Consider the following 26,735-nt stretch of genomic DNA (forward strand, 5'->3'; position numbering starts at 1 on the left):
AGAAAGATGGGATTTGGTAGAGATTCTATTTTGGGAAAAACAATCTGATTTGTCGAATTTCATAAGGATCGGCCAACTATATCCTATAGCTGCCATATAACTGATTGATCGGAAATGCTATAACTTCGTTGTTTTTCAAGTTAGAAGGATGGGAGTTTCAATGGATTCCTCTTTTGGCAAAATAATTCGATTTGCCAAGTTTCATAAGGATCGGCCAACTATATACGATCCGCTATATATCTAATAATATAAGATGCGTGGCGCCACCTAGCGGACTGCGACTCAACTGCAAGGTTATATAAACTTCGGCTCCGCCCGAAGTTAGCTTTCCTTTCTTGTTATTAGAAATTTTGTTGATGGTGAAATTCTCATAAGGATCGGACAACTATATAGGATCCGATATATATAATAATAATATAAACTTCTGCTTAACTGCAAGGGTATATCAACTTCGGCTTCGCTTAAAGTTAGCTTTCCTTTCTTGTTTTTTTTTTATAATTTATTATATAGTGGAACTCTCATAAGAATAGGCCTCTCATCTGTTAATTTGTTAAAACAATTTGGTTTCCCACAACTACGAAACAATTTTGGATTTTAAATAAATTTTTGGGCAAATTTTTAATTAAAATTTTTAAACTAACCAAATTCCAAAACCTTTGTAAATTAAAAATACGTATAACTTCAGAGCCACTGAAGCTATTGAAAAATTCTTTACGTCTTTGAAAAGGTTTTTAATTATTCCACCTTCTTGAATGTCAAAATCTATAGAGTTAAAAAAAAAAGAGTTTTGATGTTTATCCTTACAATTAAAGTATTGCTAACTGTGTAAGTCGCCTGTCCAGAGGTTACTTCCATATATGTATATATATTATGCGTTCTATTTTAAATAATTGAAGATCAATATATACAAAAAAACAACTGATATCATATAAAAAAACCTCTTGACGAGGTAAAGTACCGGTGACGAACCTGCATGCGAAACCCAAAATATCTGATATCAATTTTAGTGACGATAATATGCTATATAGGTGTACAAAATTGCATATAAAAAATATTCTTGTTCGGCACGTGCAAGAAAAACAAAAAAAAAATCAGTCACGTGCCGAACAAGAATATTTTTTATATGCAATTTTGTACACCTATATAGCATATTTTCGGAAGTGACGTACCATGTGTATGGATGAACCATATGGGCTTATAGACGGTCTGTACACTCCCATGTCCATTATATATTTGAACTTGTTCATCCGTCACAGCAGCCTTTTGACGTCTCTGACGGTTGAGTTTAGTTTTTCGGTTGTCCCCGTTGATTTATTTGTCTCTCATTAGTTCTGCCACGCGTATAATTTTTGTTGAGTAACTGTCCCAATTTATGACGTTTGGTCAGTGTTATGACCATTCATCTTGATGGGATTGCTATTGCTTGTTTTTTTGTGTTGAGGGTCACCAATTATGGAGATGGTATGAGTGAATTAGTTTCTTGTAGCGACTAATCTTTTGCACATTTATAGGCTGATTTATTTATTAATTTCTATATTAATTGTTTCTATTGACTCGCCTAAATTCACAGTGCGTAGATGTGGCCCATGGAAATAAATGTTTCCCCAGGCAAATAGCATCCTGGTCAATGTGCCTACTTATTTTTTTGAGATAGCGTCGGCTTGTGGCTGATTTGGATAGAATTTTCGAAGCGTTTATGCTTGGGCCGTGTTTTCTATGTCTGAGAAAGAGCGCTTTTTTGGATGGCTAGTGTGGGATGGCTAACCCTTATTGCGTAAACGTAGGTTGGACATAAAAAATGGAAAAGAGACTCCCCACGATCGTTTGTGTTAAAGCTTGGTGTGGTGTGCATTGGAATCGCTGTCATAAGCCACTACCGCGTCTGGAGGTTCCTGCCTTTCGTAGGCCGTGTATGAACACTGCAGTGTATGTATGATTGGAGTCGGCTGAAGTTCATGGTTGCTGACGCGTTGATTGCGATATGCTTATATGCATCTTAGCTTAAATGCTGGCTCTAGTTTTGACTATGGAATAAGATAGAGGTAGCGATTCTTTATTCAAGGGGTGCTTAGGTTTGTTGCTCAAGAGCCATCTTCACTGTCATTTCTGGGCATTGACCGGAATGAATCGTGGATATTTTAGGCTTTAGGTTTGGTTTTCTATGGAGACCCTGACATCGTTTTTAGTTTTTAGAACTTTGGCTTTTATAAAAGTTCCCACGTGCTGCGACCCCGGGAGATAGGGTTTTTAGGGTGGGGAGTGGGTAGGTTAAGTTGTGTGGGAATAACGAAGCCTGGGATGCTACTATTAAAAGACGGCAACACTAGCACATCCTCTATACCGCTACCTGGGCTGTTTCTTGTGCTGCAACTTGTGACACATTTGGCGCTAAGCTGGGCATCCAAGGAGTCGTGTCACGACCTCTTTGAACTGAAGCGCAAATTAAAAAAAAACTAGAAAGAAAAGCTAACTATGGACGGAGCCGATGATGATAAAACCTTGCAACTTAGTATCAGTTTATATTATTTAATATATCGGAACAGATATAGTTGGCCGATGCTAACCGAATTTCATTATTAAGTCAATTTCCTACAAAAAAATTTCGTTGAGATTCCTTCCCATGATACATATATATTTATACCCTTGCAGAGGGTATTATAATTTTGGTCAAAAGTGTGCAACGCAGTGAAGGAGACATCTCCGACCCTATAAAGTATATATATTCTTGATCAGGATCACCTCCTGAGTCGATATGAGCATGTCCGTCTGTCCGTCTGTCTGTTTCTACGCAAACTAGTCTCTCAGTTTAAGAGCTATCGAGTTGAAACTTTGCACACACCCTTCTTTTGTTTGCAGGCAGTATATAAGTCGGAACGGCCGGGATCGGTCGACTATATCCTATAGCTGCCATATAACTGATTGATCGGAAATGACATAACTTTGTTGTTTTTTAAGTTAGAGAATTGGGACGTTCCACACATGTTATATTTGGCCAAAAGATCTTATCTACAAAATTTCATAAGGATCGGCCGACTATATCCTATAGCTGTCATAGAAGGATCGGCATTGGCATAACTTTGGTGTTTTTTAAGTTATAAAGATGGGATTTGGTAGAGATTCAATTTGGGAAAAACAATCTGATTTGTCGAATTTCATAAGGATCGGCCAACTATATCCAATAGCTGCCATATAACTGATTGATCGGAAATGCTATAACTTCGTTGTTTTTCAAGTTAGAAGGGTGGGAGTTTCAATGGATTCCTCTTTTGGCAAAATAATTCGATTTGCCAAGTTTCATAAGGATCGGCCAACTATATACGATCCGCTATATATCTAATAATATAAGATGCGTGGCGCCACCTAGCGGACTGCGACTCAACTGCAAGGGTATATAAACTTCGGCTCCGCCCGAAGTTAGCTTTCCTTTCTTGTTTAATTTAAGTTAATTTTTAAATAAAATTACTAAATTAATCTGAATTATGTACAACAAAATACAAATGCTATAAAAAAAAAAAGTGGCAGCTTATATCCTTAGAATTTTTTTGCAAATATCGGCTATGAGATCCTTGTGAGAATTTTATTTTAATATTTATTTCTTATTTTACAAATTTTGTAAAAAGTCCCAACCTTTTATCGTAAAAACAGCATAGTTGAGAAATTTCCGATCGTTAAGTTATATGACAGCTTTAAGATATAGTCAGTCGATCCTTGTTGACCAAAAAAAGAAGATATAGGAAGGCTCCTTCTTACTTAAAAACCACAATAGTTGTGGAATTTCCGCCACGTCAGTTATTATAGTTAGTATATAGCAGCTATAGGATATAGAAGTAGTGAAAAGGCAAATTTTAAAGTCATTAACTTTAAAACTACGAGAGACTAGTTCCCGACGGAAACACATGACTCTGAAGAAGATTCTGATCAAGACACTCATTTTTTATAGAGTCGAAAAAGTCTCCTTCACTGCGTTGCATACTTTTTATTAAAATTATAATATAAGCCGTTTGCTAGGGTATAAACCTAAATTATATTATAAGGGTATACATATGCAAATTGAATATTACCTTGTAGTTTCACCTCTGAACACCTTTTTATTTATTTTTCTCAAAAAAATACTCAGAAGTTAAGATCTGTGGTGTTTTTTCTTTTATTTTATTTATATCTCTTTTATTTATTTCAGGTTCTGGACTGTGTGAAATAACAAAATTCAAAATGGAAACACGTTTAGATAGATATGAAAAAAATGGTAAAAAGTCTTTTGAGCGGCTGGAGGATAATAAAGATACAACATTTCAATCAGGGGGTAATTTTAAACATTTAGAAGGGTTCAACGATTCTGGTGACCACCAGATATCAAATCTCTTTAAAACAATTGCGTCTAAGTTAAACAGTGATTTAAAAGTATCATCTTACCATAATGAATTCAGTCGTAAAATTCCAATCGATCCAACCAAAACTATAAGCCCAGATAATATAAATCAACATGAAATTCCAAAATTTCGCAATATTGGCGCACAAAAGAGCCTTATTGAGATTACGGGCATTAAAGACAGTGATCGTCTAAGTGCGAGAGGGCGCGATGGACTTATTGGCATTAGCAAAAATAAACAGATGCCTTTTAAATTAAATTTAGCTGTTCTAGTTCAGGACGATCCCAGTCAACCGGGTGAGACCTACAGCAATTGTCCCAGTCAAAATGAGTCTGATGTAAGTGCTTGCAAAAAAGTAGAAGATATTATGCCTAAGCTACAAAAGGACTGCGAAAAAATGGGATCACATGTTATGTGTCCTAGAACTTACCGTTGTATTAGTAAGTATTGGTTGTGCGACGGTGATGATGACTGTGGAGATTATTCGGATGAAACACATTGTGGTGTACGAACCAATTGTACAGATGATCAATTTGAATGTCTGAATGGGTTTTGCATTCCGAGTACGTGGCAATGTGATGGTGAAAATGACTGCAAAGACTTTTCTGATGAAGCACATTGTAACCAGACGAGCTGTACTGATGAACATTTCACATGCCTTGATGGATTTTGCATATCCTTGGCTTTTAGATGCGACGGTGAGCCTGATTGTATTGACAACTCAGATGAACATAAGTGTGCAGCGGTTATAAATAGTTGCCCAGATGGTGAATTTAAATGTCGTGAAGGTCTTGGTGGTTCTGGAGGTCCAAGTGGACACTGCGTACTAAATCGGTTCCGGTGTGATGGTGATAATGATTGCGGAGACTGGAGTGATGAGGAAAACTGTTCTCGAAAGCCATCACTATGTACAACGAATGAATATAAATGTGCCGATGGAACCTGTATCCCAAAACGCTGGAAATGTGATAGGGAACAAGATTGCGATGGTGGTGAAGATGAGAATGACTGTGGAGCCGTAAATTCAAGTCACTCTTTATCGTGTGGCAATGATGAATTCACTTGTAAGAATGGACGTTGCATTTTGGTAAGCTTTTTTTTAGTTGCCAATGTAACATTTTACAGAAATTCCTATTTTGGCTCCTAGAGAACATGGCTTTGTGATGGATATCCAGATTGTACATCGGGCGAAGATGAGGTGGAGTGCCATTTGCAGTGCGACTTAGGTCAATTTTTATGCCCAACAATACAAAATGAAACAAATCATAAGTGAGTCATTAGTATAGAGTACTACTTAAACCATTTTAATTTTTATGTTTTTCTAGAATATGTGTTCACCAAAAACACATTTGTGATGGCTATAGAGATTGTCCCTCTGGTGAGGACGAGTTAAACTGTCCTAAGCAACAAAAATGCTTAGATCCTATGCAGTGTGAACAACTCTGTATAAAAACTAGTTTGGGGATAGATGAATGTGCTTGTCGTCTAGGATATCTTATGGATCAAAATCGAATTAAGTGAGTACCTGTTCAACAATAAAATGGTAATATTTAATTAAAATCTTAATTTAACAGCTGTACCGACATAGATGAATGCCAGTACCTTACTAGTCCAGTTTGTTCCCAAAAATGCCGCAATACTATAGGCTCATTCATATGCTCATGCGAAACGGGATATATTCTTCGACCAGATCTCCGGTCCTGCAAAGCACTGGGTGGTGCAATGACTCTATTAGTGGCTAATAGATGGGATATTCGTAGAGTTGCACTTAGCAATAATCGTTATTCAGCTGTTGTCAAAGGCTTACACAATGCAATTGCATTAGACTTTCATTATCGGAAGGGTCTTATATTTTGGTCTGACGTATCTACCGATATTATAAAAATGGTATTCATAAATGGCACCCGAGTTCGTGATATTATTAAATGGGGATTAGAATCTCCTGGTGGCGTAGCCATAGATTGGATTCATGATTTACTTTTTTGGACAGATTCTGGAACAAGACGGGTTGAGGTATCCAATTTTCAAGGAAATTTTCGCACCGTTATTGCATCTTGTGACTTAGATAAACCTCGTGCTGTTGTTGTACACCCAGGCGAAGCCTTAACATTCTGGAGTGATTGGGGACCATATCCAAAAATAGAACGTGCTTACATGGATGGAAGCGAAAGAAAAATTATCATTTCAAAAGGTGTTACTTGGCCGAATGGCCTTGCAATAGATTACCCAAGTAGAAAAATCTATTGGGCCGATGCCAAACAGCATGCCATAGAGTTTTCTAATTTAGATGGATCCGATCGAAATAAAATACTTAGTACCCATTTACCCCATCCATTCGCTTTGACTATATTTGAAGACACAATGTATTGGACGGATTGGAACACAAAGACGGTCTCTGCAGCTAATAAAATATCAGGAAAAGAATTTCGAGCGGTTGATGAAATTTTTCGATTTCCTATGGATATTCATGCGTATCATCCGGCTCGACAGCCTGATTATGCAGATCGTTGCCCAAAAGATCGGAGAGGCTTGCGGGGAGGGTGTTCGCACTTGTGCTTACCAAACAAAACATCTCGTCGATGTAGCTGTCCAATTGGGTTATCCTTAAAGGATGATGGAAAAACTTGCAAAAAAACAGGGGATAAACTCATATTAGTCGCTCGTCGCAAAGACATAAGGTTACGACAACTTAAAAATAATGAGGAAGATCCCTCAAATGTAGATATGATTATTCCATTGGATAATTTAAAACATGCTGTTGCCCTTGATTGGAGCAGTGATACAGATTTTATTTATTGGACTGATGTGGAGCGCAGTACTATAAATAAAGCACATCTTAATGGCAGTGAGCAACAGCGTGTGGTCCACTCAAACTTAATTTCACCTGTTGGCTTGGCATTGGATTGGATTACTGATAAGCTTTATTGGACGGATCCATCCACAAATCGAATTGAAGTTGCAACTACGAATGGAAAGCTACGAACTTTGCTAATATGGGAAAAACTCTACAAGCCCAGGGATATTGTTGTCAGCCCAATTGGTTAGTTGATACTATTTATATGAATACAAATTTAAACAAAAAGTAAGGTTAATTTTTCATTATTTTTAACGATATTCATAATGTTTTCTACATGATTTTAAAATAGATAAAAATTTCTAGCTCAATATTTTAACTTATTTAAAAGCTCATTTTTCAAAAAAAAACCTAATAAATTCTTAACTGACTGGTTCTTACTGAATTAGTTTCTGAGTGAACAGATTATTTTTTAATTCGAAACTGATTATTTAAAAACAACTCAAATTTTCTAATAGCTTTGACGTATTTCTCAGATCTCTACTATACAGTAAAGGGAAAAAAAAGAAAAGTAATAAGGCAACAAATATTAGGTTGTTTATGACGTACCGGTTTTTACATTCAAATTTCGCGCTTCGCTTGTGAAGTCAAATGTAATCGTATCTGGCAATGCTGTATATCGTTTGAATGATATTGGCCATTAAAATGATATATAGTTTGCTTACATGAGCTTCCACGTTAAAGTTCACAAACGCAGAAATTCGGGAAATTTTGAAATTTGTCTGTCTGCGAAATCTCGCAGACAGATAACTGCTGTCTTAGAAGATAACAAACTTTCAATTCAAACCGCGGAACAGTGGTTTAGGCGATTCCGAAGTGGCAATTTTGATACCGAAACACCCAAGCCATCCGGACGACCAGTGACCGTTGATACGGATAAAATCATGGAAATAGTGGATCGAGATCGTCATGTGACTATTAGAATCATCGCAGAAGAGCTGCAATTAAGCACGGAAACCGTCCATAGGCATTTAAAGTCGAAAAATTTAACAAAAAAGCTCGATGTATCCCAAAAAAACCTTTTCGACAGTGTATCAATATGCGAATCTTTGTTGCACCGTAATAAATTCGACTCATTTCTGGATCGGTTAGTCACTGGTGATAAAAAATGGTTCACATATAACAACATAAAGCGTAAAAGATCCTGGTCGAAGCACGGTGAGTCGTCTCAAACGGTGGCAAAGCCAAGACTGTCGGCTCAGAAGGTGTTGCTGAGTGTATGGTGGGATATCAGAGGAATTATCCATTATGAAGTGTTGCCCTATGGCCAAACCATTAATTCTGATCTCTGTTGTGAAAAACTAGAGCGATTGAAGATTGAACTTGAACAAAAGCGGCCAGCCATGGTGAATTGTAAGGGCGTTATGTTCCATCATGATAACGCCAGGCTCGATACATCTTAGGTGACGCGTCATAAGCTACGGAAGATTGGTTGGGAAGTGTTAATGCATCCACCTTATAGTCCGGAAATTGACCCAAGCGATTACCATCTGTTTATGGCCATGCAAAATTTTTTCGATGGACAAAAATTGAGTTCAAGATACGATTGTGAAAATCGAATCGCCGAGTTTTTTGCCTAAATCATGCTAATGCTAAATATGTTAAAATCGTCGTCAAAAATGAATAAAGAAACCGGTATGTCATTACCAAACAACCTAGGTAGGAAATTCAGGTTTAGCCTTATAAGTAATAAGAAAAATCAAAGAATTTTAAACAGACCAATAATGTCTGAATTACTACCATAAAATAGGGAAGGCTATAAATTTATCGACTATGCTAAATACTCTCTCTTCAAGACTATTCCAGGTTTTTTTGTATATAAACAAACTTTTTCACAAAAAAATAAATTATTAAAACATGATTATGTGGAGTTATATTGAAGTTCCTGAATTAAAATTTCGAATACTTTCATTAAAATTAGGTGATTAAAAAACAATGAATTTTCATATTTAAAGATCATATAAAAAAACCTCTTGACGAGGTAAAGTACCGGTGACGAACCTGCATGCGAAACCCAAAATATCTGATATCAATTTTAGTGACGATAATATGCTATATAGGTGTACAAAATTGCATATAAAAAATATTCTTGTTCGGCACGTGACTGATTTTTTTTTGTTTTTCTTGCACGTGCCGAACAAGAATATTTTTTATATGCAATTTTGTACACCTATATAGCATATTATCGTCACTAAAATTGATATCAGATATTTTGGGTTTCGCATGCAGGTTCGTCACCGGTACTTTACCTCGTCAAGAGGTTTTTTTATATGATATCAGTTGTTTTTTTGTATATATTGATCTTCAATTATTTAAAACAGAACGCATAATATATAGAATATATATATGGAAGTAACCTCTTGACAGGCGATTCACACAGTTAGCAATACTTTAATTGTAAGGATAAACATCAAAACTCTTTTTTTTTTAACTCTTTAGATTTTGACATTCAAGAAGGTGGAATAATTAAAAACCTTTCCATAGACGTAAAGAATTTTTCGATAGCTTCAGTGGCTCTGAAGTTATACGTATTTTTAATTTACAAAGGTTTTGGAATTTGGTTAGTTTAAAAATTTTAATTAAAAATTTGCCCAAACATGTATTTAAAATCCAACATTTTTCGTAATTGTGGGAAACCAAATTATTTTAACAAATTAACAGATGAGAGGCCTATCCTTATGAGAGTTCCACTATATAATAAATTATAAAAAAAAAAACAAGAAAGGAAAGCTAACTTCAAGCGGAGCCGAAGTTGATATACCCTTACAGTTAAGCAGAAGCTTATATTATTATTATATATATCGGATCTTATATAGTTTTCCGATCCTTATGAGAATTTCACCATCAACAAAATTTCTAATGAAAATATTGGAAACAGCCCCAAGCATCTTTAAAAATAGAAAGGTTGTGCCGTTTCCGATCGTTCAGTTATATGGCAAATATAGGATATAGTTGGCCGATTCTTATGAAACATAGGATTATATTGCCCAAAACGGAAACCATAGATAGTCCCATCATTCAAGCTTCAAAAACAACAAAGTTAAGCCAATTATCCTAAAAAATTTTGCAAATCGGATAAGATTTCCCAAAATGCAATCTGTACTAAGTCCCATCCTTCTAACTTAAAAAAACTGGAAATTTCGTTTTTCCAGTTTTTCTAGTTAAACCAATTGTTGAATGTAACAATTTATTTTGGGTGTGCGATATAAAATTATAAATATTAGAAAAGTATTGGCGGAGTTGGTTTGCCTGGTTTCTTTTTAGCTTTTAATCCATGATTTGGCCCAAAACGGTGGTGGCTGCATTTATTTATATGCATTATATGCTCAGTGGGGGCATATGCATATAAAGCGTTCTACTCATAAAATTTTGCATTCTTCTCATTAAGACATGAGACACTGAAACACAAAGCAGAATTACATCAAAATTTGCCATCAAGCAAGAAAGTTCGAGATTAGCCGAGTGGAGAGCGTTGTGGTTTCTAACACGGTAGGGCCTGAGTTCTAATCCTAGTTGAGTCAATTTTTACTTTTTAAGCCCTTTTTATTTGGATTTTATTTTTGAAATATTTGAAAATATCTTATGTACAAACTTTCATAAGGATGGGCCGACTATATCCTATAGCTGTCATAGAACGATCGGAATTGGCATAACTTTGGTGTTTTTTAAGTTAGAAAGATGGGACTTGTACAGATTCCATTTTGGGAAAAATAATCTTATTGGCCAAATTTCATAGGGATCGGCCAACTATATCCAATAGCGTTACGTTTCACTTTTTAAGCCCTTTTTTATTTGGATTTTATTTTTAAATATATAAACTAAAATCTGAAAAGATATACTCCATTTTTTTTTAGGGTATTGACCAAATATATGCAGACTCCAAAAAGCAAAGTTGCCATTCAAATACACACACATGTATAAGTAACTGCAAGCTGCACAGGAGGCTGTACAAAATGGGTAGAGAGAGAGAGACTATATCTTGAGTTAACGGATTTTGCCAGATATGAGCGATATATCAAAAGTTGCGTCATCTCAAAAGCTATCTACACGTGCAATATAAAAAGGATCAGTCGACCAAATTTTGAAAAATAATTTTTTTTCTTAAAAAAAAAGTTTATTTTCAGTGTATTTTTTTTTGTGTAATATATAGACGTTTGGTCTCAAAGAAAGTGAAATTGATATTTAAAAAACCATTTCAACGGTGTAAAGCTCTTTTTAATATCTTTCTTAATTATAAAGTTATGAATTTTTTCATTAACAAAATTTTTTTAATTTTTTGACGTAAGCTTAAGGTATTTCAAAAAATTGTAGAACAATAGTTGCTCATATGATAGTAAGAAACATTTTCCAATTTTTTCAGGATTTTTAAGATAAAAATAGTGCAAACAGACAAACCGACAAACCGACGCAAACTGGCTTCATTTTGAAGAAGAAGAAAAAATCGAATTTTTCGAATAACTTCTGAATTCTCTGCGAATTTAAGAACGCGAATATATAAAAATATTGTATCTGGGGACTAAAATGTGTCCACCCAAAGGGTGCAATTGATTACCCGTTTGCATATTATTTAAAAATAAAAATCTTTCAAGCTTTTTCGAAAATGTTATAATTTGACATTTGGAATTTGTTTTCTTAGTATCGCAATACAATCGTTGGCCCACGTTTGCCCATCTTTTAGAAGTATAAAAAACTTTCACTTCTTTTGGTGACGTTGTGTTTTTTGAAGGTTGTGTTATATTCGACCATTATATGGCAGCAGGATTTAGTCTACCGATCCATATCAAATTTGGTACTTCAGATAAGTTAAGCTAAATGGAATCCAATAGCTGTCATATAAATGAACAATCGGAAATGACACAACCTTGGTATTTTTGAAGATACAAGCTTGGGACTTTTTCAAAAAATTTTTTGTAGAGTATTTGATTTAATGCCGAAATTTTAATAAAGACCGGCCCAGTACATTCGATCCGACATATTTTTGTTTTTTTTGTATACGTAGATCGGTAATATTTAATTTGTTTGATAGTGACACAAAAACCATAAATATAAAAAAAACTTAAATATGTCTTTTTGGATTTGTTTAAAAGCTTTATTTAAATAATGACTTGAATACAAATTTATAAAAGATGAAATAATTCTTCACTTAGCATCTGATTTACCCAGTCGGTAAGACCTCTTTAAATATTAGGGTAGCTTCCCTTACACAGGCCAACAGCAAAAAATCTCCACGCATAATTTCACCTGCTCCATAACATTTAAGCTCCCCTGTACCAAAATCCAGAAAAACATAGGTTCTACCACCCACAGTTTCCGCGGGACACCTAAGAGAAGAAATTGATGCCATGACTTTTTGAAAATATGAGGTTAATAACTCCATTTTAATTGAAACAAATATTGTTTAACCACCTATAATAAAATCAATAAAATTATTTAAAGTTTTCCCTTAAATCAAAAATTAAAACAAGGTATGATCTACTGATGAATACTGATTGTATGATCTACTGATTGAATAAGAAAATAAAATCTTCCATAGACAAATTTTTGGGAAGAAATCATAGACCAAAAATTAATGTGGACAAGAAAGGAAAGCTAACTTCGGGCGGAGCCGAAGTTGATATACCCTTGCAGTTTAGTCGCAGTCCGCTAGGTGGCGCCACCCATCTTATTTTATTAGATATATAGCGGATCGTTTATAGTCAGCCGATCCTTATGAAAATTGACAGATCAGATTGTTTTCCCCATAATATCCCTATGAAATTTGGCAAATAAGATTATTTTGCCCAAAATGGAATCTGTACCAAGTCCCATCTTTCTAACTTAAAAAACACCCAAGTTATGCCAATTCCGATCGTTCTGTGACAGCTTTAGGATATAGTCGGCCGATCCTTATGAAATTTTGTCCAAAGAGGCATCCATTATGAATCCCATCCTTCTAACTTGAAAAACAACCAAGTTATGGCATTTCCGATCAATCAGTTATATGGCAGCTAAAGGATATAGATGGCCGATCCTTATGAAATTTGGCAGATCATATAAGTTGATCCATATTAGAATGCACAGAAAGTCCCATCCTTCAAAATTGAAAAACAACGAAGTTATAGCATTTCCGATCAATCAGTTATATGGCAGCTATAGGATATAGTCGGCCGATCCTTATGAAATTCGACAAACCAGATTGTTTTTCCCAAAATAGAATCTGTACCAAATCCCATCTTTCTAACTTAAAAAACACCAAAGTTATGCCAATTCCGATCGTTCTATGGCAGCTATAGGATATAGTCGACCGATCCTTATGAAATTTTGTACACAAGATATTTTGGTCAAATATTTGGTTAGAAAGATGGGATTTCGTACAGATTCCATTTTGGGCAAAATAATCTTATTTGCCAAATTTCATAGGGATCAGCCAACTATCCAATAGCCGCCATATAACTGAATGATCGGAAATGGCACAACTAGAAGGGTATATCAACTTCGGCTCCGCCGGAGGTTAGGTTTCATTTCTTGTTTCTTTTTATTTTTTTACTTTTATATAGGTAGAAATTTTATTCTTATGATTAGTGCACTGGTACCCAAATGGCAGCTTAATCTAATCGTCTTTAACAATTTAATAATAAAACTACGTCTAAGCGATGCTTAGGGCAAGAAGTGACGCCAAGGCATGCAGGTCGTCACCTCATGGACTTCCGTCCACAGTGATTACATGAATGGAAATTGAATGTGGCTGATGGAATTATTATGTCAAGATCCGGTCTGGTAGGTCTTGAGGGTGGAATCTTTTTAGTCTTCTCCTGATTCTATTTCTTGGATCGGCGCAGCTAATAGCAGCGGTGCCAAGTCTTCAATACCATGCGGTGCCTAGGCTGTTGGGGTGATCATTTAGACGTTGCATATATTTTTGAGAAAGTTTTTGCAGCTTGTCTCCGATTTTGGGCACGTTGAGATCACGTTCAATGTCTCTTGTTCGGATGAACCACCGAGCTCTAGAGATCCTTCTAAGGGTTTTTGCTTGCAAAACCCGGATATTTTTAAGATATGCCCATGCCCGTAGAAAAGGCATGGCGCTAAAATTGATTTATAAATTTGAACCTTACATCCTAGCGTAAGCTTAATACGTGGTGCAAGTAGCCAAGCCATCCGAGCCACTTTGTTTTTATATCTGACGTATATCTGGAGTATAAAGTTGGGCCAAGGACACTACCTTGGGGAACTCCGGCAGAGATCGGTTTCATGGACGACTTATATCTATCTACAGATACATGGAAAGTGCGATCTTCCAGAAAGCTTTTTACAAGCTGGAACATTTTTGGTGTAAAAAGACTTTTGTCTTTATACAGGAGCCCAGGGTGCCACACTCTATCAAAACCCTGTTGAATATCAAGAAAGGCAGCAACTACATACTCCTTCTTCTCTAATGCTTCAAAACCAAAGTTGACAACTCTGTGTAGTTGCTCAAGAGTTCCATGTTGAAGACGAAAGCCGAACTGGAATTCCGGAATCGCACTGGTGACATTCTCGTCAGAAAGCAGTCTGTTCAGAATCAGTCTTTCCATGATTTTTCCAGAGATGGTAGTAGGCTAATGGGCCTGTGTAAGTCTACGTCAGTTAGCGACTTTCCAGGTTTTGGGATCATGGGCATATTCGCCGATTTCCAAACTTTCGAGAAGTATCCAATAGTTAATACGCTGTTGAAAAACATCACCAGAAACTGCAAGGCCGAACGCCACAGTGGCGTATCACAGAACTAGCGTCTGTGTCCAGGTTTTCCAAAAGTCGGTCTCTAGAATCTTGTTTTCTCTGGGCAAGCACCTTGCTTAGACAGTTAGCCAGCCGATGATATATCTGATGGATGTCTCCCGTTCTTGTAAATTCTCTTCTGACTCGTCTCTTAAGATTAAGGAGCGCACCAATTCTGGGTGGTAGGTGGGGATTGAGGTGAGCGCTTTGGATTTTTCACAGGTGTAGAATGGAGTGTGGCTAGAATAGGAGTGTGGTCCGAGGAGAGCTCATGGAGAGTTATCACTTGTAGCCTGTACATCGCGTATCCATTGATTATGAAGAAATCAAGCGCTGACGGTGTTAACAGAGGGTTATATGAGTAAAAAGTGGGTTCGCCCGTGGCAAGTACTTGGTAACGCCCATTTGCAATGGCTTCTTGTAACTGCTTGCCCCTTCTACAGGCTCGTGAGTTTCCCCACCATGCATGTTTGGCGTTAAAATCACCGCCAGCAATGAACTTGCCTCCAAATCCGGTCAGCAAGGTTAAATTCTGATTGTATCCATGTTTCCGTTGGAGGTAGGTATATCGCCGCTAATGTGACATTCCCATCCGAAGTCTGTAATTGTACTATCGCTTGAATCATTTCGGAAAACGCGCAATGAGAACCTGGACCAGCTCTCTGAAAGCTTTGATGGGCTCAGCTTTTTCCTGCATCAGCTTAAATAGAGTTTCCAGTTTGGCATTGATGTCGCGGATGGCATTCTCTATTACTGTGAACTTATGGCTGAGCCTAGGGTCGGAAGAAGAGCTTGCGTCACTCTACAAGGTTGAGCTAGTCCTTGGCGGCATATCCTTGGGTCGAGCTATATCAGCATACGATATATTCGTTCTTAAGGATTCAGCAGGTTTGAATCCACGAGAGACACGTCGTGGATCATTGGTTATCGGGAGTCTAGGCCTCGGTTTTAGTTTTTTAATTTTATCTATTCTGTCTGGGCAGCTATTATCTGTTGTGACGTGTTTACCGCCACAGTTTATACACAAGAATGTATCGCTTACACAGAGTAAGGATCCAGTAGCATGAGGGCCACAACATTTACCAGAAATAGGGTCTAGGACAGTTTTTAGAGTGCCCAAAAATTTTGCATCTTTGACATTGAAGTAAATCCTTTCTACGAGAAGCACGCTCAACGGTGACTCTATATCTCCCAAGTTGTGTTATTTTTAGAAACTCTGCTACATTAGCAATCTGCTTTAAGTTGACAAAAAATAAATTTTGCCTAGTTTTAAAATTTATTGTAGCTTCATTACCATCTTCGTTAATCGGAATGTTTTTCCAATCAGACTTTTTGGGGCAGTATATGTTAAGGACCTCAAAGCCTTTGTTAGTAAGTTCCTGTTAAATCAGTGATTTGAGTACATTTGAATGGATTCCTTTGAGCACAACTCTGTATGCCTTGTCTTCTTTTAGCTGATGGTGCCAAAAATGGCAGTTAAGCGATGTCAGTGTATTAACAGCTGGTCGAAAGGTGTTGTAATAAAGCCTCCCAGGTATTCCAAAATTAAACAATAAAAGTAGTTTTCTTGATTTTTTTGATTTAAAAAGACTTTTTAATAATTTTCTTATTTTCACTTTTTAACCCAACTGGTCCGTTCCAAGTATGAGACTGAAGTGAAGTAAAAGTCAAGCAATAGAAATTAGAACACCTTTTGTGTTACCAGCTTGTGTTTTGTCACGAATCTTTCGCTTATATAAAGTTACTGTTTTCAATATACCTCCTCAAAAGATACATTGAACAATTTAGAAATTAAGTTAGTGTTTCAATAATACTTTTATTCGGACAGTTGTTTATTCTGGGAACAACAATAGTGATCCACATTCGACTAGAAATAGTTTTAGAATCAAATCAAACTAGTTCTAGGATTAAGGAAAAACCCAGAAAAACCTTAATCAAATCATTGGTTAAATAAAACTTCAAACAAATCAAAAAACTCATAATTTTGTTAAATTAAATTATCAGTTTCTCCCGGCTTGAAATTTTTTTATTATAATTTTAATTTCTGAGACCCATCTCATGTCTTAGGGTCAGGAAACTTGCAGCAGGCAGCGTGGTGTTCTGTGGAAATATATTCTAAAGTAATAAGTTTCTTTTCAATTTGATCTCTAGAAAAATGGTACTTGATATCAATGTGTTTTGATTGTTTGTGGCATGCAGGATTATTTGCTATACTTATGCATCCTTGATTATCTTCTAGTATTTGGATTGGTTTATTTAATTCAAATTTTATACTGGAGACTAACGATTTTGATCATAAAGCTTCTCTTACTGCTTCAAATAAAGCCATATATTCCGCCTCTGTCGAAGAAGCAGCTAATGAACTTTGTTTCTTCGTATTCCAGCAAATCACATTAGAGTCAAACATTTTAAATATAAATCCAGTTGTACTTTTTCTATCGGACACACTTCCTCCCCAGTCAGAATCAACATAGCCAATAATTGTGTAGTTAAAATTTTCGTTTTTATAAAAGTTAATTTTAGATCAACAGTACCCATTAAATATCTTAAAACTCTTTTCAGATTTTGCCATAATTCTAAATTGTTTTTGTTTGTATATCTACTAAGAATACTTATTGCTGTACTTAGATCAGGACGGGTACATAACATAAGATACATTAAACAACCAATCAGATTTCGGCACGGCGCATTATACTCTTCATCTGAGTCTAAGGCATCATAATTCAACTTAGTTGGAAGTGGTGTACTGACTGCATGGAATTCTTCCATATTGAACTTCTTTAAAATATTATTAATGTATGCTGATTGACTAAGACATAAATATCCATCTCTTCTTTCTACTTTTATTCCAATAAAGTGTCTTATTTCACATAAGTCTGTCATCCTGAATTTGCTCATTAGGAATGTCTTAAGAGAATTCATCGTATCATTACTTTCTGTTGCAATTACCAGATCATCTACATATAAAAGCAAATAGATATTTTTTAAGACATCACCATGGTCTCGTAGATAGATACATCTATCCACTGCTGAATTACTAAAGCCAATACTTTTTAAAACATTTTCAAAAGTCTCGAACCAGCATCGTGCCGCTTGTTTTAAACCATAAATTGACTTATTCAATTTACATACTTTACCATTTTTACATGACAATCCCTCCGGAATCTTCATAAAGATTTCCTCTTTCAAAATACCATTTAGGAATGCCGTCTTAACATCCATGTGGTGAACTTTTAAATTGAATTGGTTTGCTATGGATAGAATGAATCGAAAGCTAGATATTCTTACAACTGGTGCAAACGTCTCAACATAATCTAACAAGTATTCTTGAGTAAAACCCCGAGCTACCAATCTGGCCTTATATTTGATTTGCTCACCATGCTCGTTAGTTTTTATTGTAAACACCCACTTGCAATCAACAATATTCGTATCTAAAGGCTGATCAACTAAAGTCCAAGTTTCATTATAAGAATGCGAATCTAATTCCTCTTTTACAGCTACTTCCCACTTAGTTCTGTCAGTTCGATGTTTAATATCATTGTAGTTAATTGGGATGTCATTACACAAAGTGTGAGCATTCATTAAGCAACTGTTTAAAGACCGATAAGAAGTTTTTTGCTTGTCTTTTAATCTTTCACTTCTTCTGACTTCATTTTCATCTACTTTTAATTGCATACTAGGCAATTCTTTACCAATGATAATTATTGGATCGGCATTATTGACAGTTGCTGTCTCACTAGGCTATTTATCTGATTTAAAATTATCAGATTTCTCATCCGTACTCTCATTCGGGATATTTGACTCATCTGCTCCTGAATTATTTTCAGTAGACAGTTGTAGATTATTCATACCATCATTCTGAATACTTTCTACCAGTTTCATACTCTCATTCTGAAACTCTGAGTCATTTCCCACAGTCCTAGTACTCTCATCAACAACCACGTCTCTAGCTACCAGAAACCTCTTTGAATTTATGTTCCACAACTTATAGCCATTCTGTTCGTAACCAACCAGTATGCATTTGAATGATTTGTCATCAAATTTTCTTTTTCGCATTTTATCATGCACATATACTGTTGACCCGAATATCTTTAAATATTTTAAACTTGGCTTTCTGTTATGCCACATTTCAAATGGAGTTTTCTTATCCTGAAACGCTCTGGCTGGAGTTCTATTAATTAAATATGTTGCAGTTAAAACAGCTTCACTCCAAAAACTTTTATTTTATTTAGATTCATTAATCATTGCTCTAGCCTTTTCAGTTAAGGATCTGATCATGCGTTCAGATACTCCATTTAATTGTGGTGTATTTGGAACCGTCAAATGGTAACTTATGCCTTTTTCGCTACAATAATCTTTCATCTCATTTGACAAATATTCTCTGCCATTATCGATGTAAAGATTCACAACCTTTAAGTTGAAATGAGCTTGACTCTTTGCGATGAAATCTTTGAAGAAGTGAAATACATCGAATTTATATAACATAACGTAAGTTACACAGTAATGTGTATACTGATCGACAAAGATTACATAATAGTTTCTTCCATCAATACTAGAAGGAGTTATTGGACCACAAACATCTGAATGAATTATAAATAAAGGCCTACGTATATGTTCTTTATTCATAGTTTTTTCAAATGGAAGTCTAGCTTCTTTACCATTTATACAAGCTTCGCATAATTCATCATTCAGCTTAACATTTTTTACAAGTTTTACATTTTAAAACATATTATTTCGTACAATTTCTAAAAACTTTCCCTTGCTAATGTGTCCTAATCTTTCATGCCACAAACGATAGTTTTGATTTATTTTTGAGTTAGTTAAAAATGCTTCATGGTTTATTTTTTAATTAACCATTGATATATTATTTTCACACGTACCTTCAAGAACTTCTTGTCCATTCATCGAAACTTGCACTCCCTTTGAATTGAATTCAATTGTCAAGCCTGCAGCTTGCATCTTCGAGACGGACAGTAAATTTTGTGGAACATCTTTGCAGAATAGAACATTTTCGAGAGTAATATTCGTATTAAGATTGCTGTAAAGTTTGACCGTTCCCTTTGCAGAAGCGTATATGTATGCACCTTTCTTTGCAATTGCAATCTCGATTGGCGTATCCAGGGAAGAATAAGTTGAGAACAGATTTATGTTATTTATCATGTGGTCTGAAGCTCCTGAGTCCAATATGAAGGATACATCAGCTTCACCTGTATAATTTCTGCCCTGCCTCAACATAAACGCAAATGATCTACCTGTTTGAACATTAGCAACTTGGGCTTGTTTTTCTTTAACTTGATTCTCTAAACCCCTTTTAAAACTGAAGCAATCAGCAATCAGTTTAAATTGGATTTGAAGTTCTTCATGGGTTTTGCTTTAAATTTTGATTTCAGATGTAATGCCTTTGGTTTGTTGTTATTGAAAGATATCGCTTGAAGTACTTTATTGCTTGTGTCCTTGCTCAAATTCTTTATTTTAGTTTCATGGTCAAGTAAGCGGTTTTTGACAAAAGAAAGAGTAACATGTTCGGCAGATAAAGTTTCTATCGCTGTAACAACTCCATCATAATTTGAAGGTAATGTTAGAAGAAGGTGAGCTACTTTATCCACCTCCTCGATTTCGATTTGCTCCCGATGCCATTAATTCGCAGATTAATTCGTCAAATTTATTGAAATGAATAATGAGAGGAGTATCACCATTTAATTTAAATGTCAATAATTGTTTCCGCACAGAGAGCTGCGTAGCCAAACTTCTACGTTCATAAATCGAATCTTATTTTTCAAAAAATTCTTTAGCAGTCAAATTATTATCAGCAAATGATAGAAAAGAGTCGCTCAAGAATTCTATTATGACGCTTTTTGCTGACCTCTCTGCCTTTGTCCAGATCTCATTTACTTCTTGTGGTTTTTCGTTGTCAATAACAAATAAAACATCATTTTCAGCTAAAAGTGCCTTTACACGAAATTCCCATACGGAATATTTTTCACCACAAAAAGGTGAAATATTCTTGAACTTATTCTCCTTATTCATTTTTGTTCCACTTTTTGGTACATATTGAGATGCGTTTTCTTCTATTTTCAAATATATTAACACATATATACATACGTTTATGACTCAGCAAATTATTTAATTGTGATTTTTATTTGACTTTTGCGAACACTGGGCCCATAACCTGTTGTAATAACGCCTCCCAGGTATTCCACAATTAAATAATAAAAATAGTTTTCTAGATTTTTTTGATTTAAAAAGACTTTTTAATACTTTTCTTATTTTCACTTTTTAACCCAACTGGTCCGTTCCAAGTATGAGACTAAAGTGAAGTAAAAGTCAAGCAATAGAAATTAGAACACCTTTTGTGTTACCAGCTTGTGTTTTATTAAAAGATGGTCAAAAGAATTTAATGACCCGTACGTAACAAAAACGTTATATACATCACTGGTCCGTCCGATTCTTGAGTATGGATCGTGTGTCTGGAGTCCTCAATATGGAGTACACCAAGATCACATTGAATCTGTACAAAAAAACTTCCTTACTTTTGCTCTTAGGGGACTTAATTGGGATGCAAATCTTTACCTCCCCTCTTATCGTAGTAGACTTTTACTAATCCACTTACCATCATTAACAAACCGTAGAACGATGCTGGGTGTCATGTTTCTATATAATCTTATTTATGGAAATATAGACAGCCAGCATTTCCTAACACGCTTAAATTTTAACGTTCCTAGTAGAAGTAGACTTTCGTCCTCTACTCCTCAGCCATTGTAGTTCGACATATGCCCAAAACGATCCGTTCAGGGTATTATGTTCGGACTACAATGGTCTCTACCACATCTTGTCACTTAGCTCTACTAAAAATCTTAAATCGCTTATATTAACCGCATTATCTGTGCAACACTCTTCCTCGTGATATCTTTCTCCTACTTTTCGCTTAACTATCTCGGATCTATTCCCGCGATGTATTCCCGCCGTACATCACGCGGCAGCGTCCCTCGGTCGGTTAGACGGGAGGTGGGCTGTACGTATGCAGTGGGAACCGCGCAAAAAAGAAGACTACCGGCGAATGGTGACCTTGCGATGACTACCAAGTCCTCAATTCACAAACTATACCCGACCGGTAACCGCTTCCCCACATGCATGCGTGTTTTAAAGAAAATCTATTTTCTCCAAGATTAATCTCTGCTTTAAAATAAGAATAAGAGTAAACAAAAAATAGAAAAGTTGGCTGCAGTATTTAGTTGGGCTTATTAGCCGTTAGGTAAAAATCATTGCAGCCGTTGCTTTAGGTGAAAAGCAACGACGATTCGAATAGTTTCAGTATAGGAAAAGGGATCTTCCATCTCAAGTTAAGGCGTTGGAAGTCAATTCGCCTGCAGGACAACCGGCGTAAGTGGGACAAAGGGCGCGAGCAATGATCACCCTACCAAAACTTACCTGCAATAATCCCAGCTGTGGTTCGCTCAGGTGGAACGCAGGGCCGTTTTTACGGCAAGAAACAATATTTTCACAATATTTTCTGAGGTATCAATTTTACACTGTATGTCAAAACCAGTCCGAGCAAAACGAAATTCATCGAAAAATATATACGTACCGTTTCGGAGATTCTATACAAGTGTACAGGCGTTATTTATCTATTCCTTTTACCTCTCCATCTTCAGCGAACTTAAAATCCACCCAAGTTCTCTGCAAGCTTTCTTAGAATGTTTCCCGTTTTGGTTCAGGTAGTATCCAAGAAAGAGCCGTAAAGCAAGTAAGAACCGAAGTGGAGGAGAGTATTTGGTTTACAAGCCACGAGGGATTCAAGTTTACCCATTAATAAATCCAAATTGTAACCTAGATCACGTAGGCAACGTTATTTAAATTTAGAAATAAATAAATGAATGAAGTTCAATAATTATCACAAAACAGAACTTTGCTCAACTATGACATACCGCATTTAAAATAAATATGTTTTGTCACAACAGCAAGTACGATTTTTGTATCAACCTAAGGACATACCAACTGGCCTAAGTAAAAGTAAATTTTCTCAGTTTGGTTTTTAATTAACATAGAATCAGACATCCCAGTCTGCAAATGGCGGCCATACAAAACTATACGAGTCTATACACCATCAACGAACTTGGAAGATTCTTTAGTATCATCAACTATTATCGGAGATGCCTACCCCGTTCGTCACATATCCAGGCACCTAAAGTGTTGCAGGTGCAGTTCTGGTGGCTCATCCATATCCTATCGAGAACCGATCGGAAATTACCTTCAATTTATCATCAGCAATCACCATGCCAGTGTCCGTCAGTCTACAGTAAATCTAGAAAGCATGGGCCGCTGATTCTAAGCTTTTAAACCTGCTGGAAGAAACCACTTCGCTTGAGGTACAACGAATCACCCTTTATTGTGACGTATCGACTAATTTCGATCGTCCAATCGTACCCCAGACTCTTCGTAACCAAATTGTAAATTTCTTCCAAAACCTCTCGCATTCCAGTGGTAGATCAACGGTGCAGAATCTGTTCAAGGAGCTGTCGCAGTGAACACATCCATACGACTGCTTATAACCCACAATCAAATGAATGATCCGAAGGAAGGCAAATATCGTTTAAGGCTGCGATGCTGTCAATCAAAACTCCTGGTGCTTTGGGAATGCATGGATCTTAAGGAGGATCTTGAATCATTGGCTTTGGAGATGATATACGGAATAACGATACGCTTGCCAAACGAATTTTTGCAAAGACATCGATACAAACTTGGATCCTGTCGTATTCCTAGGGGATTTTCGAAAAATACGTCCGATTTAAACGGCGCACTCAGCAAGCAAAAAATGTTTTATCTAAAGGGAATACAGAATTGATCCCACTCCATAGGACTCACCATACTCGCCTCTTGAAAATTATTTGTTGCAACAAAGAACCAGTATTCACTCTGAATGTTCCTAGCCGTTGACATTCAGAATGAGTTCTGGGTTAGAAGCTGTTTATGTCGATAAGATGAAACTTAACTTTATGGTCCGAAACTATGCCCAAATGGAAGATCAACCCTAGGCTTCCGGCCAGGCAAGGATTTATAAAAAAAAAGGAAGGAAAGCTAACTTCGGATAAAGCCGAAGTTGTTATACCCTTGCAGTTAGGCAGCAGCTTATATAATTTTATATAAATTTCGGATCGAATATAGTTGGCCGATCTAATGAGAGACTAGTTTGAGTAGAAACGGACAGACGGACATGCTCATATCGACTCAGGAGGTGATCCTGATCAAGAATATATATACTTTATTGAGTCGGATATGTCTTATTATAAATTATGATACCCTCTGCAAGGGTATAAAGAGGAAAGGGAAACGACCCTGTAGTTTCACGACCGAGGAGAGAGGTGGGTAGGGTCATCCACACCAAGAAACAAAAAAAAAAATAAAATTTTTACAAAAAGAAGCTGAGATGCGGATTGCGGAGAAACCGCAGACGATCGTCAAAATATTACGACAGTTTCTCTGGCGTTACCTGAAGAAAGGGGGAGGTGTGAGGAGATTAAATCTCCCCACACGGCAAGACAGGTTGCAAGTACGGGTGATAAGGGAAACGGGAAGGTCGAAGTCCGAAGGAACGGAAGGGATTCGGCAACCTACGTACCAACAGCAAAGGTTCACCAAAGGTGATCCTGGAAGGCAAACTTGAGAACTCAAGCCCGTCTAGAAAAGCGATCAGGAACACCACGGTCCAGTCAGGAGACTCCTGATCCATTCTCGCTGTTGCGTATGAACAGTGACCACCTTGGGTGTGGTGAATATAGCGTCAGAGCTAATTATCAATACTTGAATCCGATTTAATTTAAGGTCATTAAATAAAGGTAGAATTAGTCAAATGAAAAGCTAATTTCGTTTTTTTTGTAGATAGCCCACAAACTCTGTGAGCTAGGCGCGGCGATACCATACAACAAACACAGCTGTTACAAAATATAAGATAGTATAAAAGGATCCGTGCCCAATCCGTTCGGATTATTTTGCCAAAAACAGAATCTGTACCAAGTCCCATTTTTCTAATTTAAAAAACATCAAAGTTATGCATCCGATCATTCTATGACAGCTATAGGATATAGTCGGCCGATCCTTATGAAATTTTGTACATAAGATATTTTGGCTAAAAATAACGCGTGTGGAAAGTCCCAACGCTCTAACTTAAAAAACACCTAAGTTTTTTCCGATCAATCAGTTATATGGCAGCTATAGGATATAGTCGACCGATCCCGGCCGTTCCGACTTATGTACTACCAGCAAGGAAAAGAAGGATGTGTGCAAAGTTTCAACTCGATAGCTTTAAAACTGAGAAACTAGTTTGCGTAGAAACCGAAGGACAGACGGACTGACGGACATGCTTATATCGACTGAAGAGGTGATCCTGATCATGAATATATATACTTTATAGGGTCGGAGATGTCTCCTTCACTGCGTTGCACACTTTTGATCAAAATTATAATACCCTCTGCAAGGGGGGTGCCCAAAATTCTTTCAAAATGCAAAATTTGTTCGTAGTTGTGGGAAACCAAATTGTTTAAACAAATAAACAGTTATGGCATTTCCGATCAATCAGTTATATGGAAGCTCCGATATACAAATAATGTAAAAGTTGAAATAATTTACTCCATATTTTGAAGTTTATTGCACACATACATGCACAAGCTCAAAAAAATATTCCCCATCAAATATACACATCTACCCAGCAGTACTTAAATTCCTGTCACCGCTTCGTTCAAAATTTCGTTCGATAAACAAATTCAATACGGTTTGCCCTTCGAACGTCAAAACAAAGTAGGCGAAGTAATTCTGCCGGCCCTCTGCTGCTGCTAGAGTTCAAAATTACGCATATTCGATATTAGTTATTAATCACAAATATTATCTTGTCATTATAAATATTTTGCGCAGAAATTTTAACCCTATGGTTCAATAATTAAGATATCTGCCTGTTAATCGTAAGGTCGTGGGTTCGATTCCCAGCAGAAAAATTTTTATGATGAGTTGATTATTGTTTATTTGAATTTTTTTTTAAATATCGCAGTCTCAAACTAAACTCTAGTATGAAATATTTTTTTTTAATCGGGATTCTTAATAGTTGAGATTGTTTTAAACATGCAAATTTTTAAAGCTAAATAATGGTATTCCTAAATAACTCCAATGAGTTCCGTTTCAAAACTGTTTTTATTTACACTTATTTACACTGTTTTATATACACTTCGCTTACAAGAAAGATACATGAAAATCATAAATCTATTTAAAACTATTTATCAACGGACTGCACGCTGACATGCTACGTGACCCTTTCTTAGGTGCTTCAAGTGCACCACATAAATATTTGTTTAGACTGCAGAAGATCGTTTTCAACCCATGTTGTTGTTTACTTATTTCCATGGGTCCGATCTCTTGACATTCTTGGAATTCGTATCGTGTTCAATGCTTGAACAACGCGCGATTCAGTTTGAAATATTAATAATGTAATGTTCTCAACATATTAATTTAGTTTACAACATATTTTTAACAATTTTTAAGGAATACATTGAAAATAATGATAATCAAATTAGGAGATTATAAGGGGGATTATATGATTTTTTCTTTGATTTTGGGTCATAAATGCGACCACGATTTCATAAATGATTTAGCGGGGCTGATTCAGTTCTGAAATTCAAGTCTGAATCAGGGGTGATTTCGAGACAACTTTCACTCCTGAATCCGGATTCGAAATCAGGGCGAATTCTGGACCAATTTATGCCTGAAATCGAATTCCGGGCCGAGAGGACATT

The 26,735-nt window shown here is 36.2% G+C and overlaps 1 protein-coding gene and 1 long non-coding RNA gene across 7 annotated transcripts in view; both read left to right on the forward strand.

The window, feature by feature from the left end:
* Positions 1-26,735, forward strand: part of LOC6503208 (low-density lipoprotein receptor-related protein 4) — a 230,121-nt gene that overhangs the window by 80,691 nt on the left and 122,695 nt on the right. For 4 of the 5 annotated variants that reach the window (XM_014905850.3, XM_032455924.2, XR_006507607.1 and 1 more), the window contains exons 2-5: positions 4,178-5,454; positions 5,515-5,636; positions 5,693-5,884; positions 5,942-7,407. In XM_014905850.3, the coding sequence (XP_014761336.1) occupies positions 4,178-5,454; positions 5,515-5,636; positions 5,693-5,884; positions 5,942-7,407 (3,057 nt within the window). Of the gene's footprint in view, positions 1-4,177; positions 5,455-5,514; positions 5,637-5,692; positions 5,885-5,941; positions 7,408-11,075; positions 11,126-26,735 lie in introns of those variants that run through there. The other variant, XM_044716930.1, reaches the window with a different exon arrangement.
* On the forward strand, positions 22,555-23,824 carry LOC26513932. 2 transcript variants are annotated; one of them, XR_001408556.3, is made up of 3 exons: positions 22,569-22,962; positions 23,010-23,324; positions 23,438-23,824. It is a non-coding gene; the product is annotated as an uncharacterized LOC26513932 (long non-coding RNA). The 2 variants fall into 2 exon arrangements; XR_004311365.2 differs by having other exon boundaries at positions 22,555-23,324.

The sequence above is a fragment of the Drosophila ananassae genome, chromosome XL (assembly GCF_017639315.1).
Source record: "Drosophila ananassae strain 14024-0371.13 chromosome XL, ASM1763931v2, whole genome shotgun sequence".
NCBI lineage: Eukaryota > Metazoa > Arthropoda > Insecta > Diptera > Drosophilidae > Drosophila > Drosophila ananassae.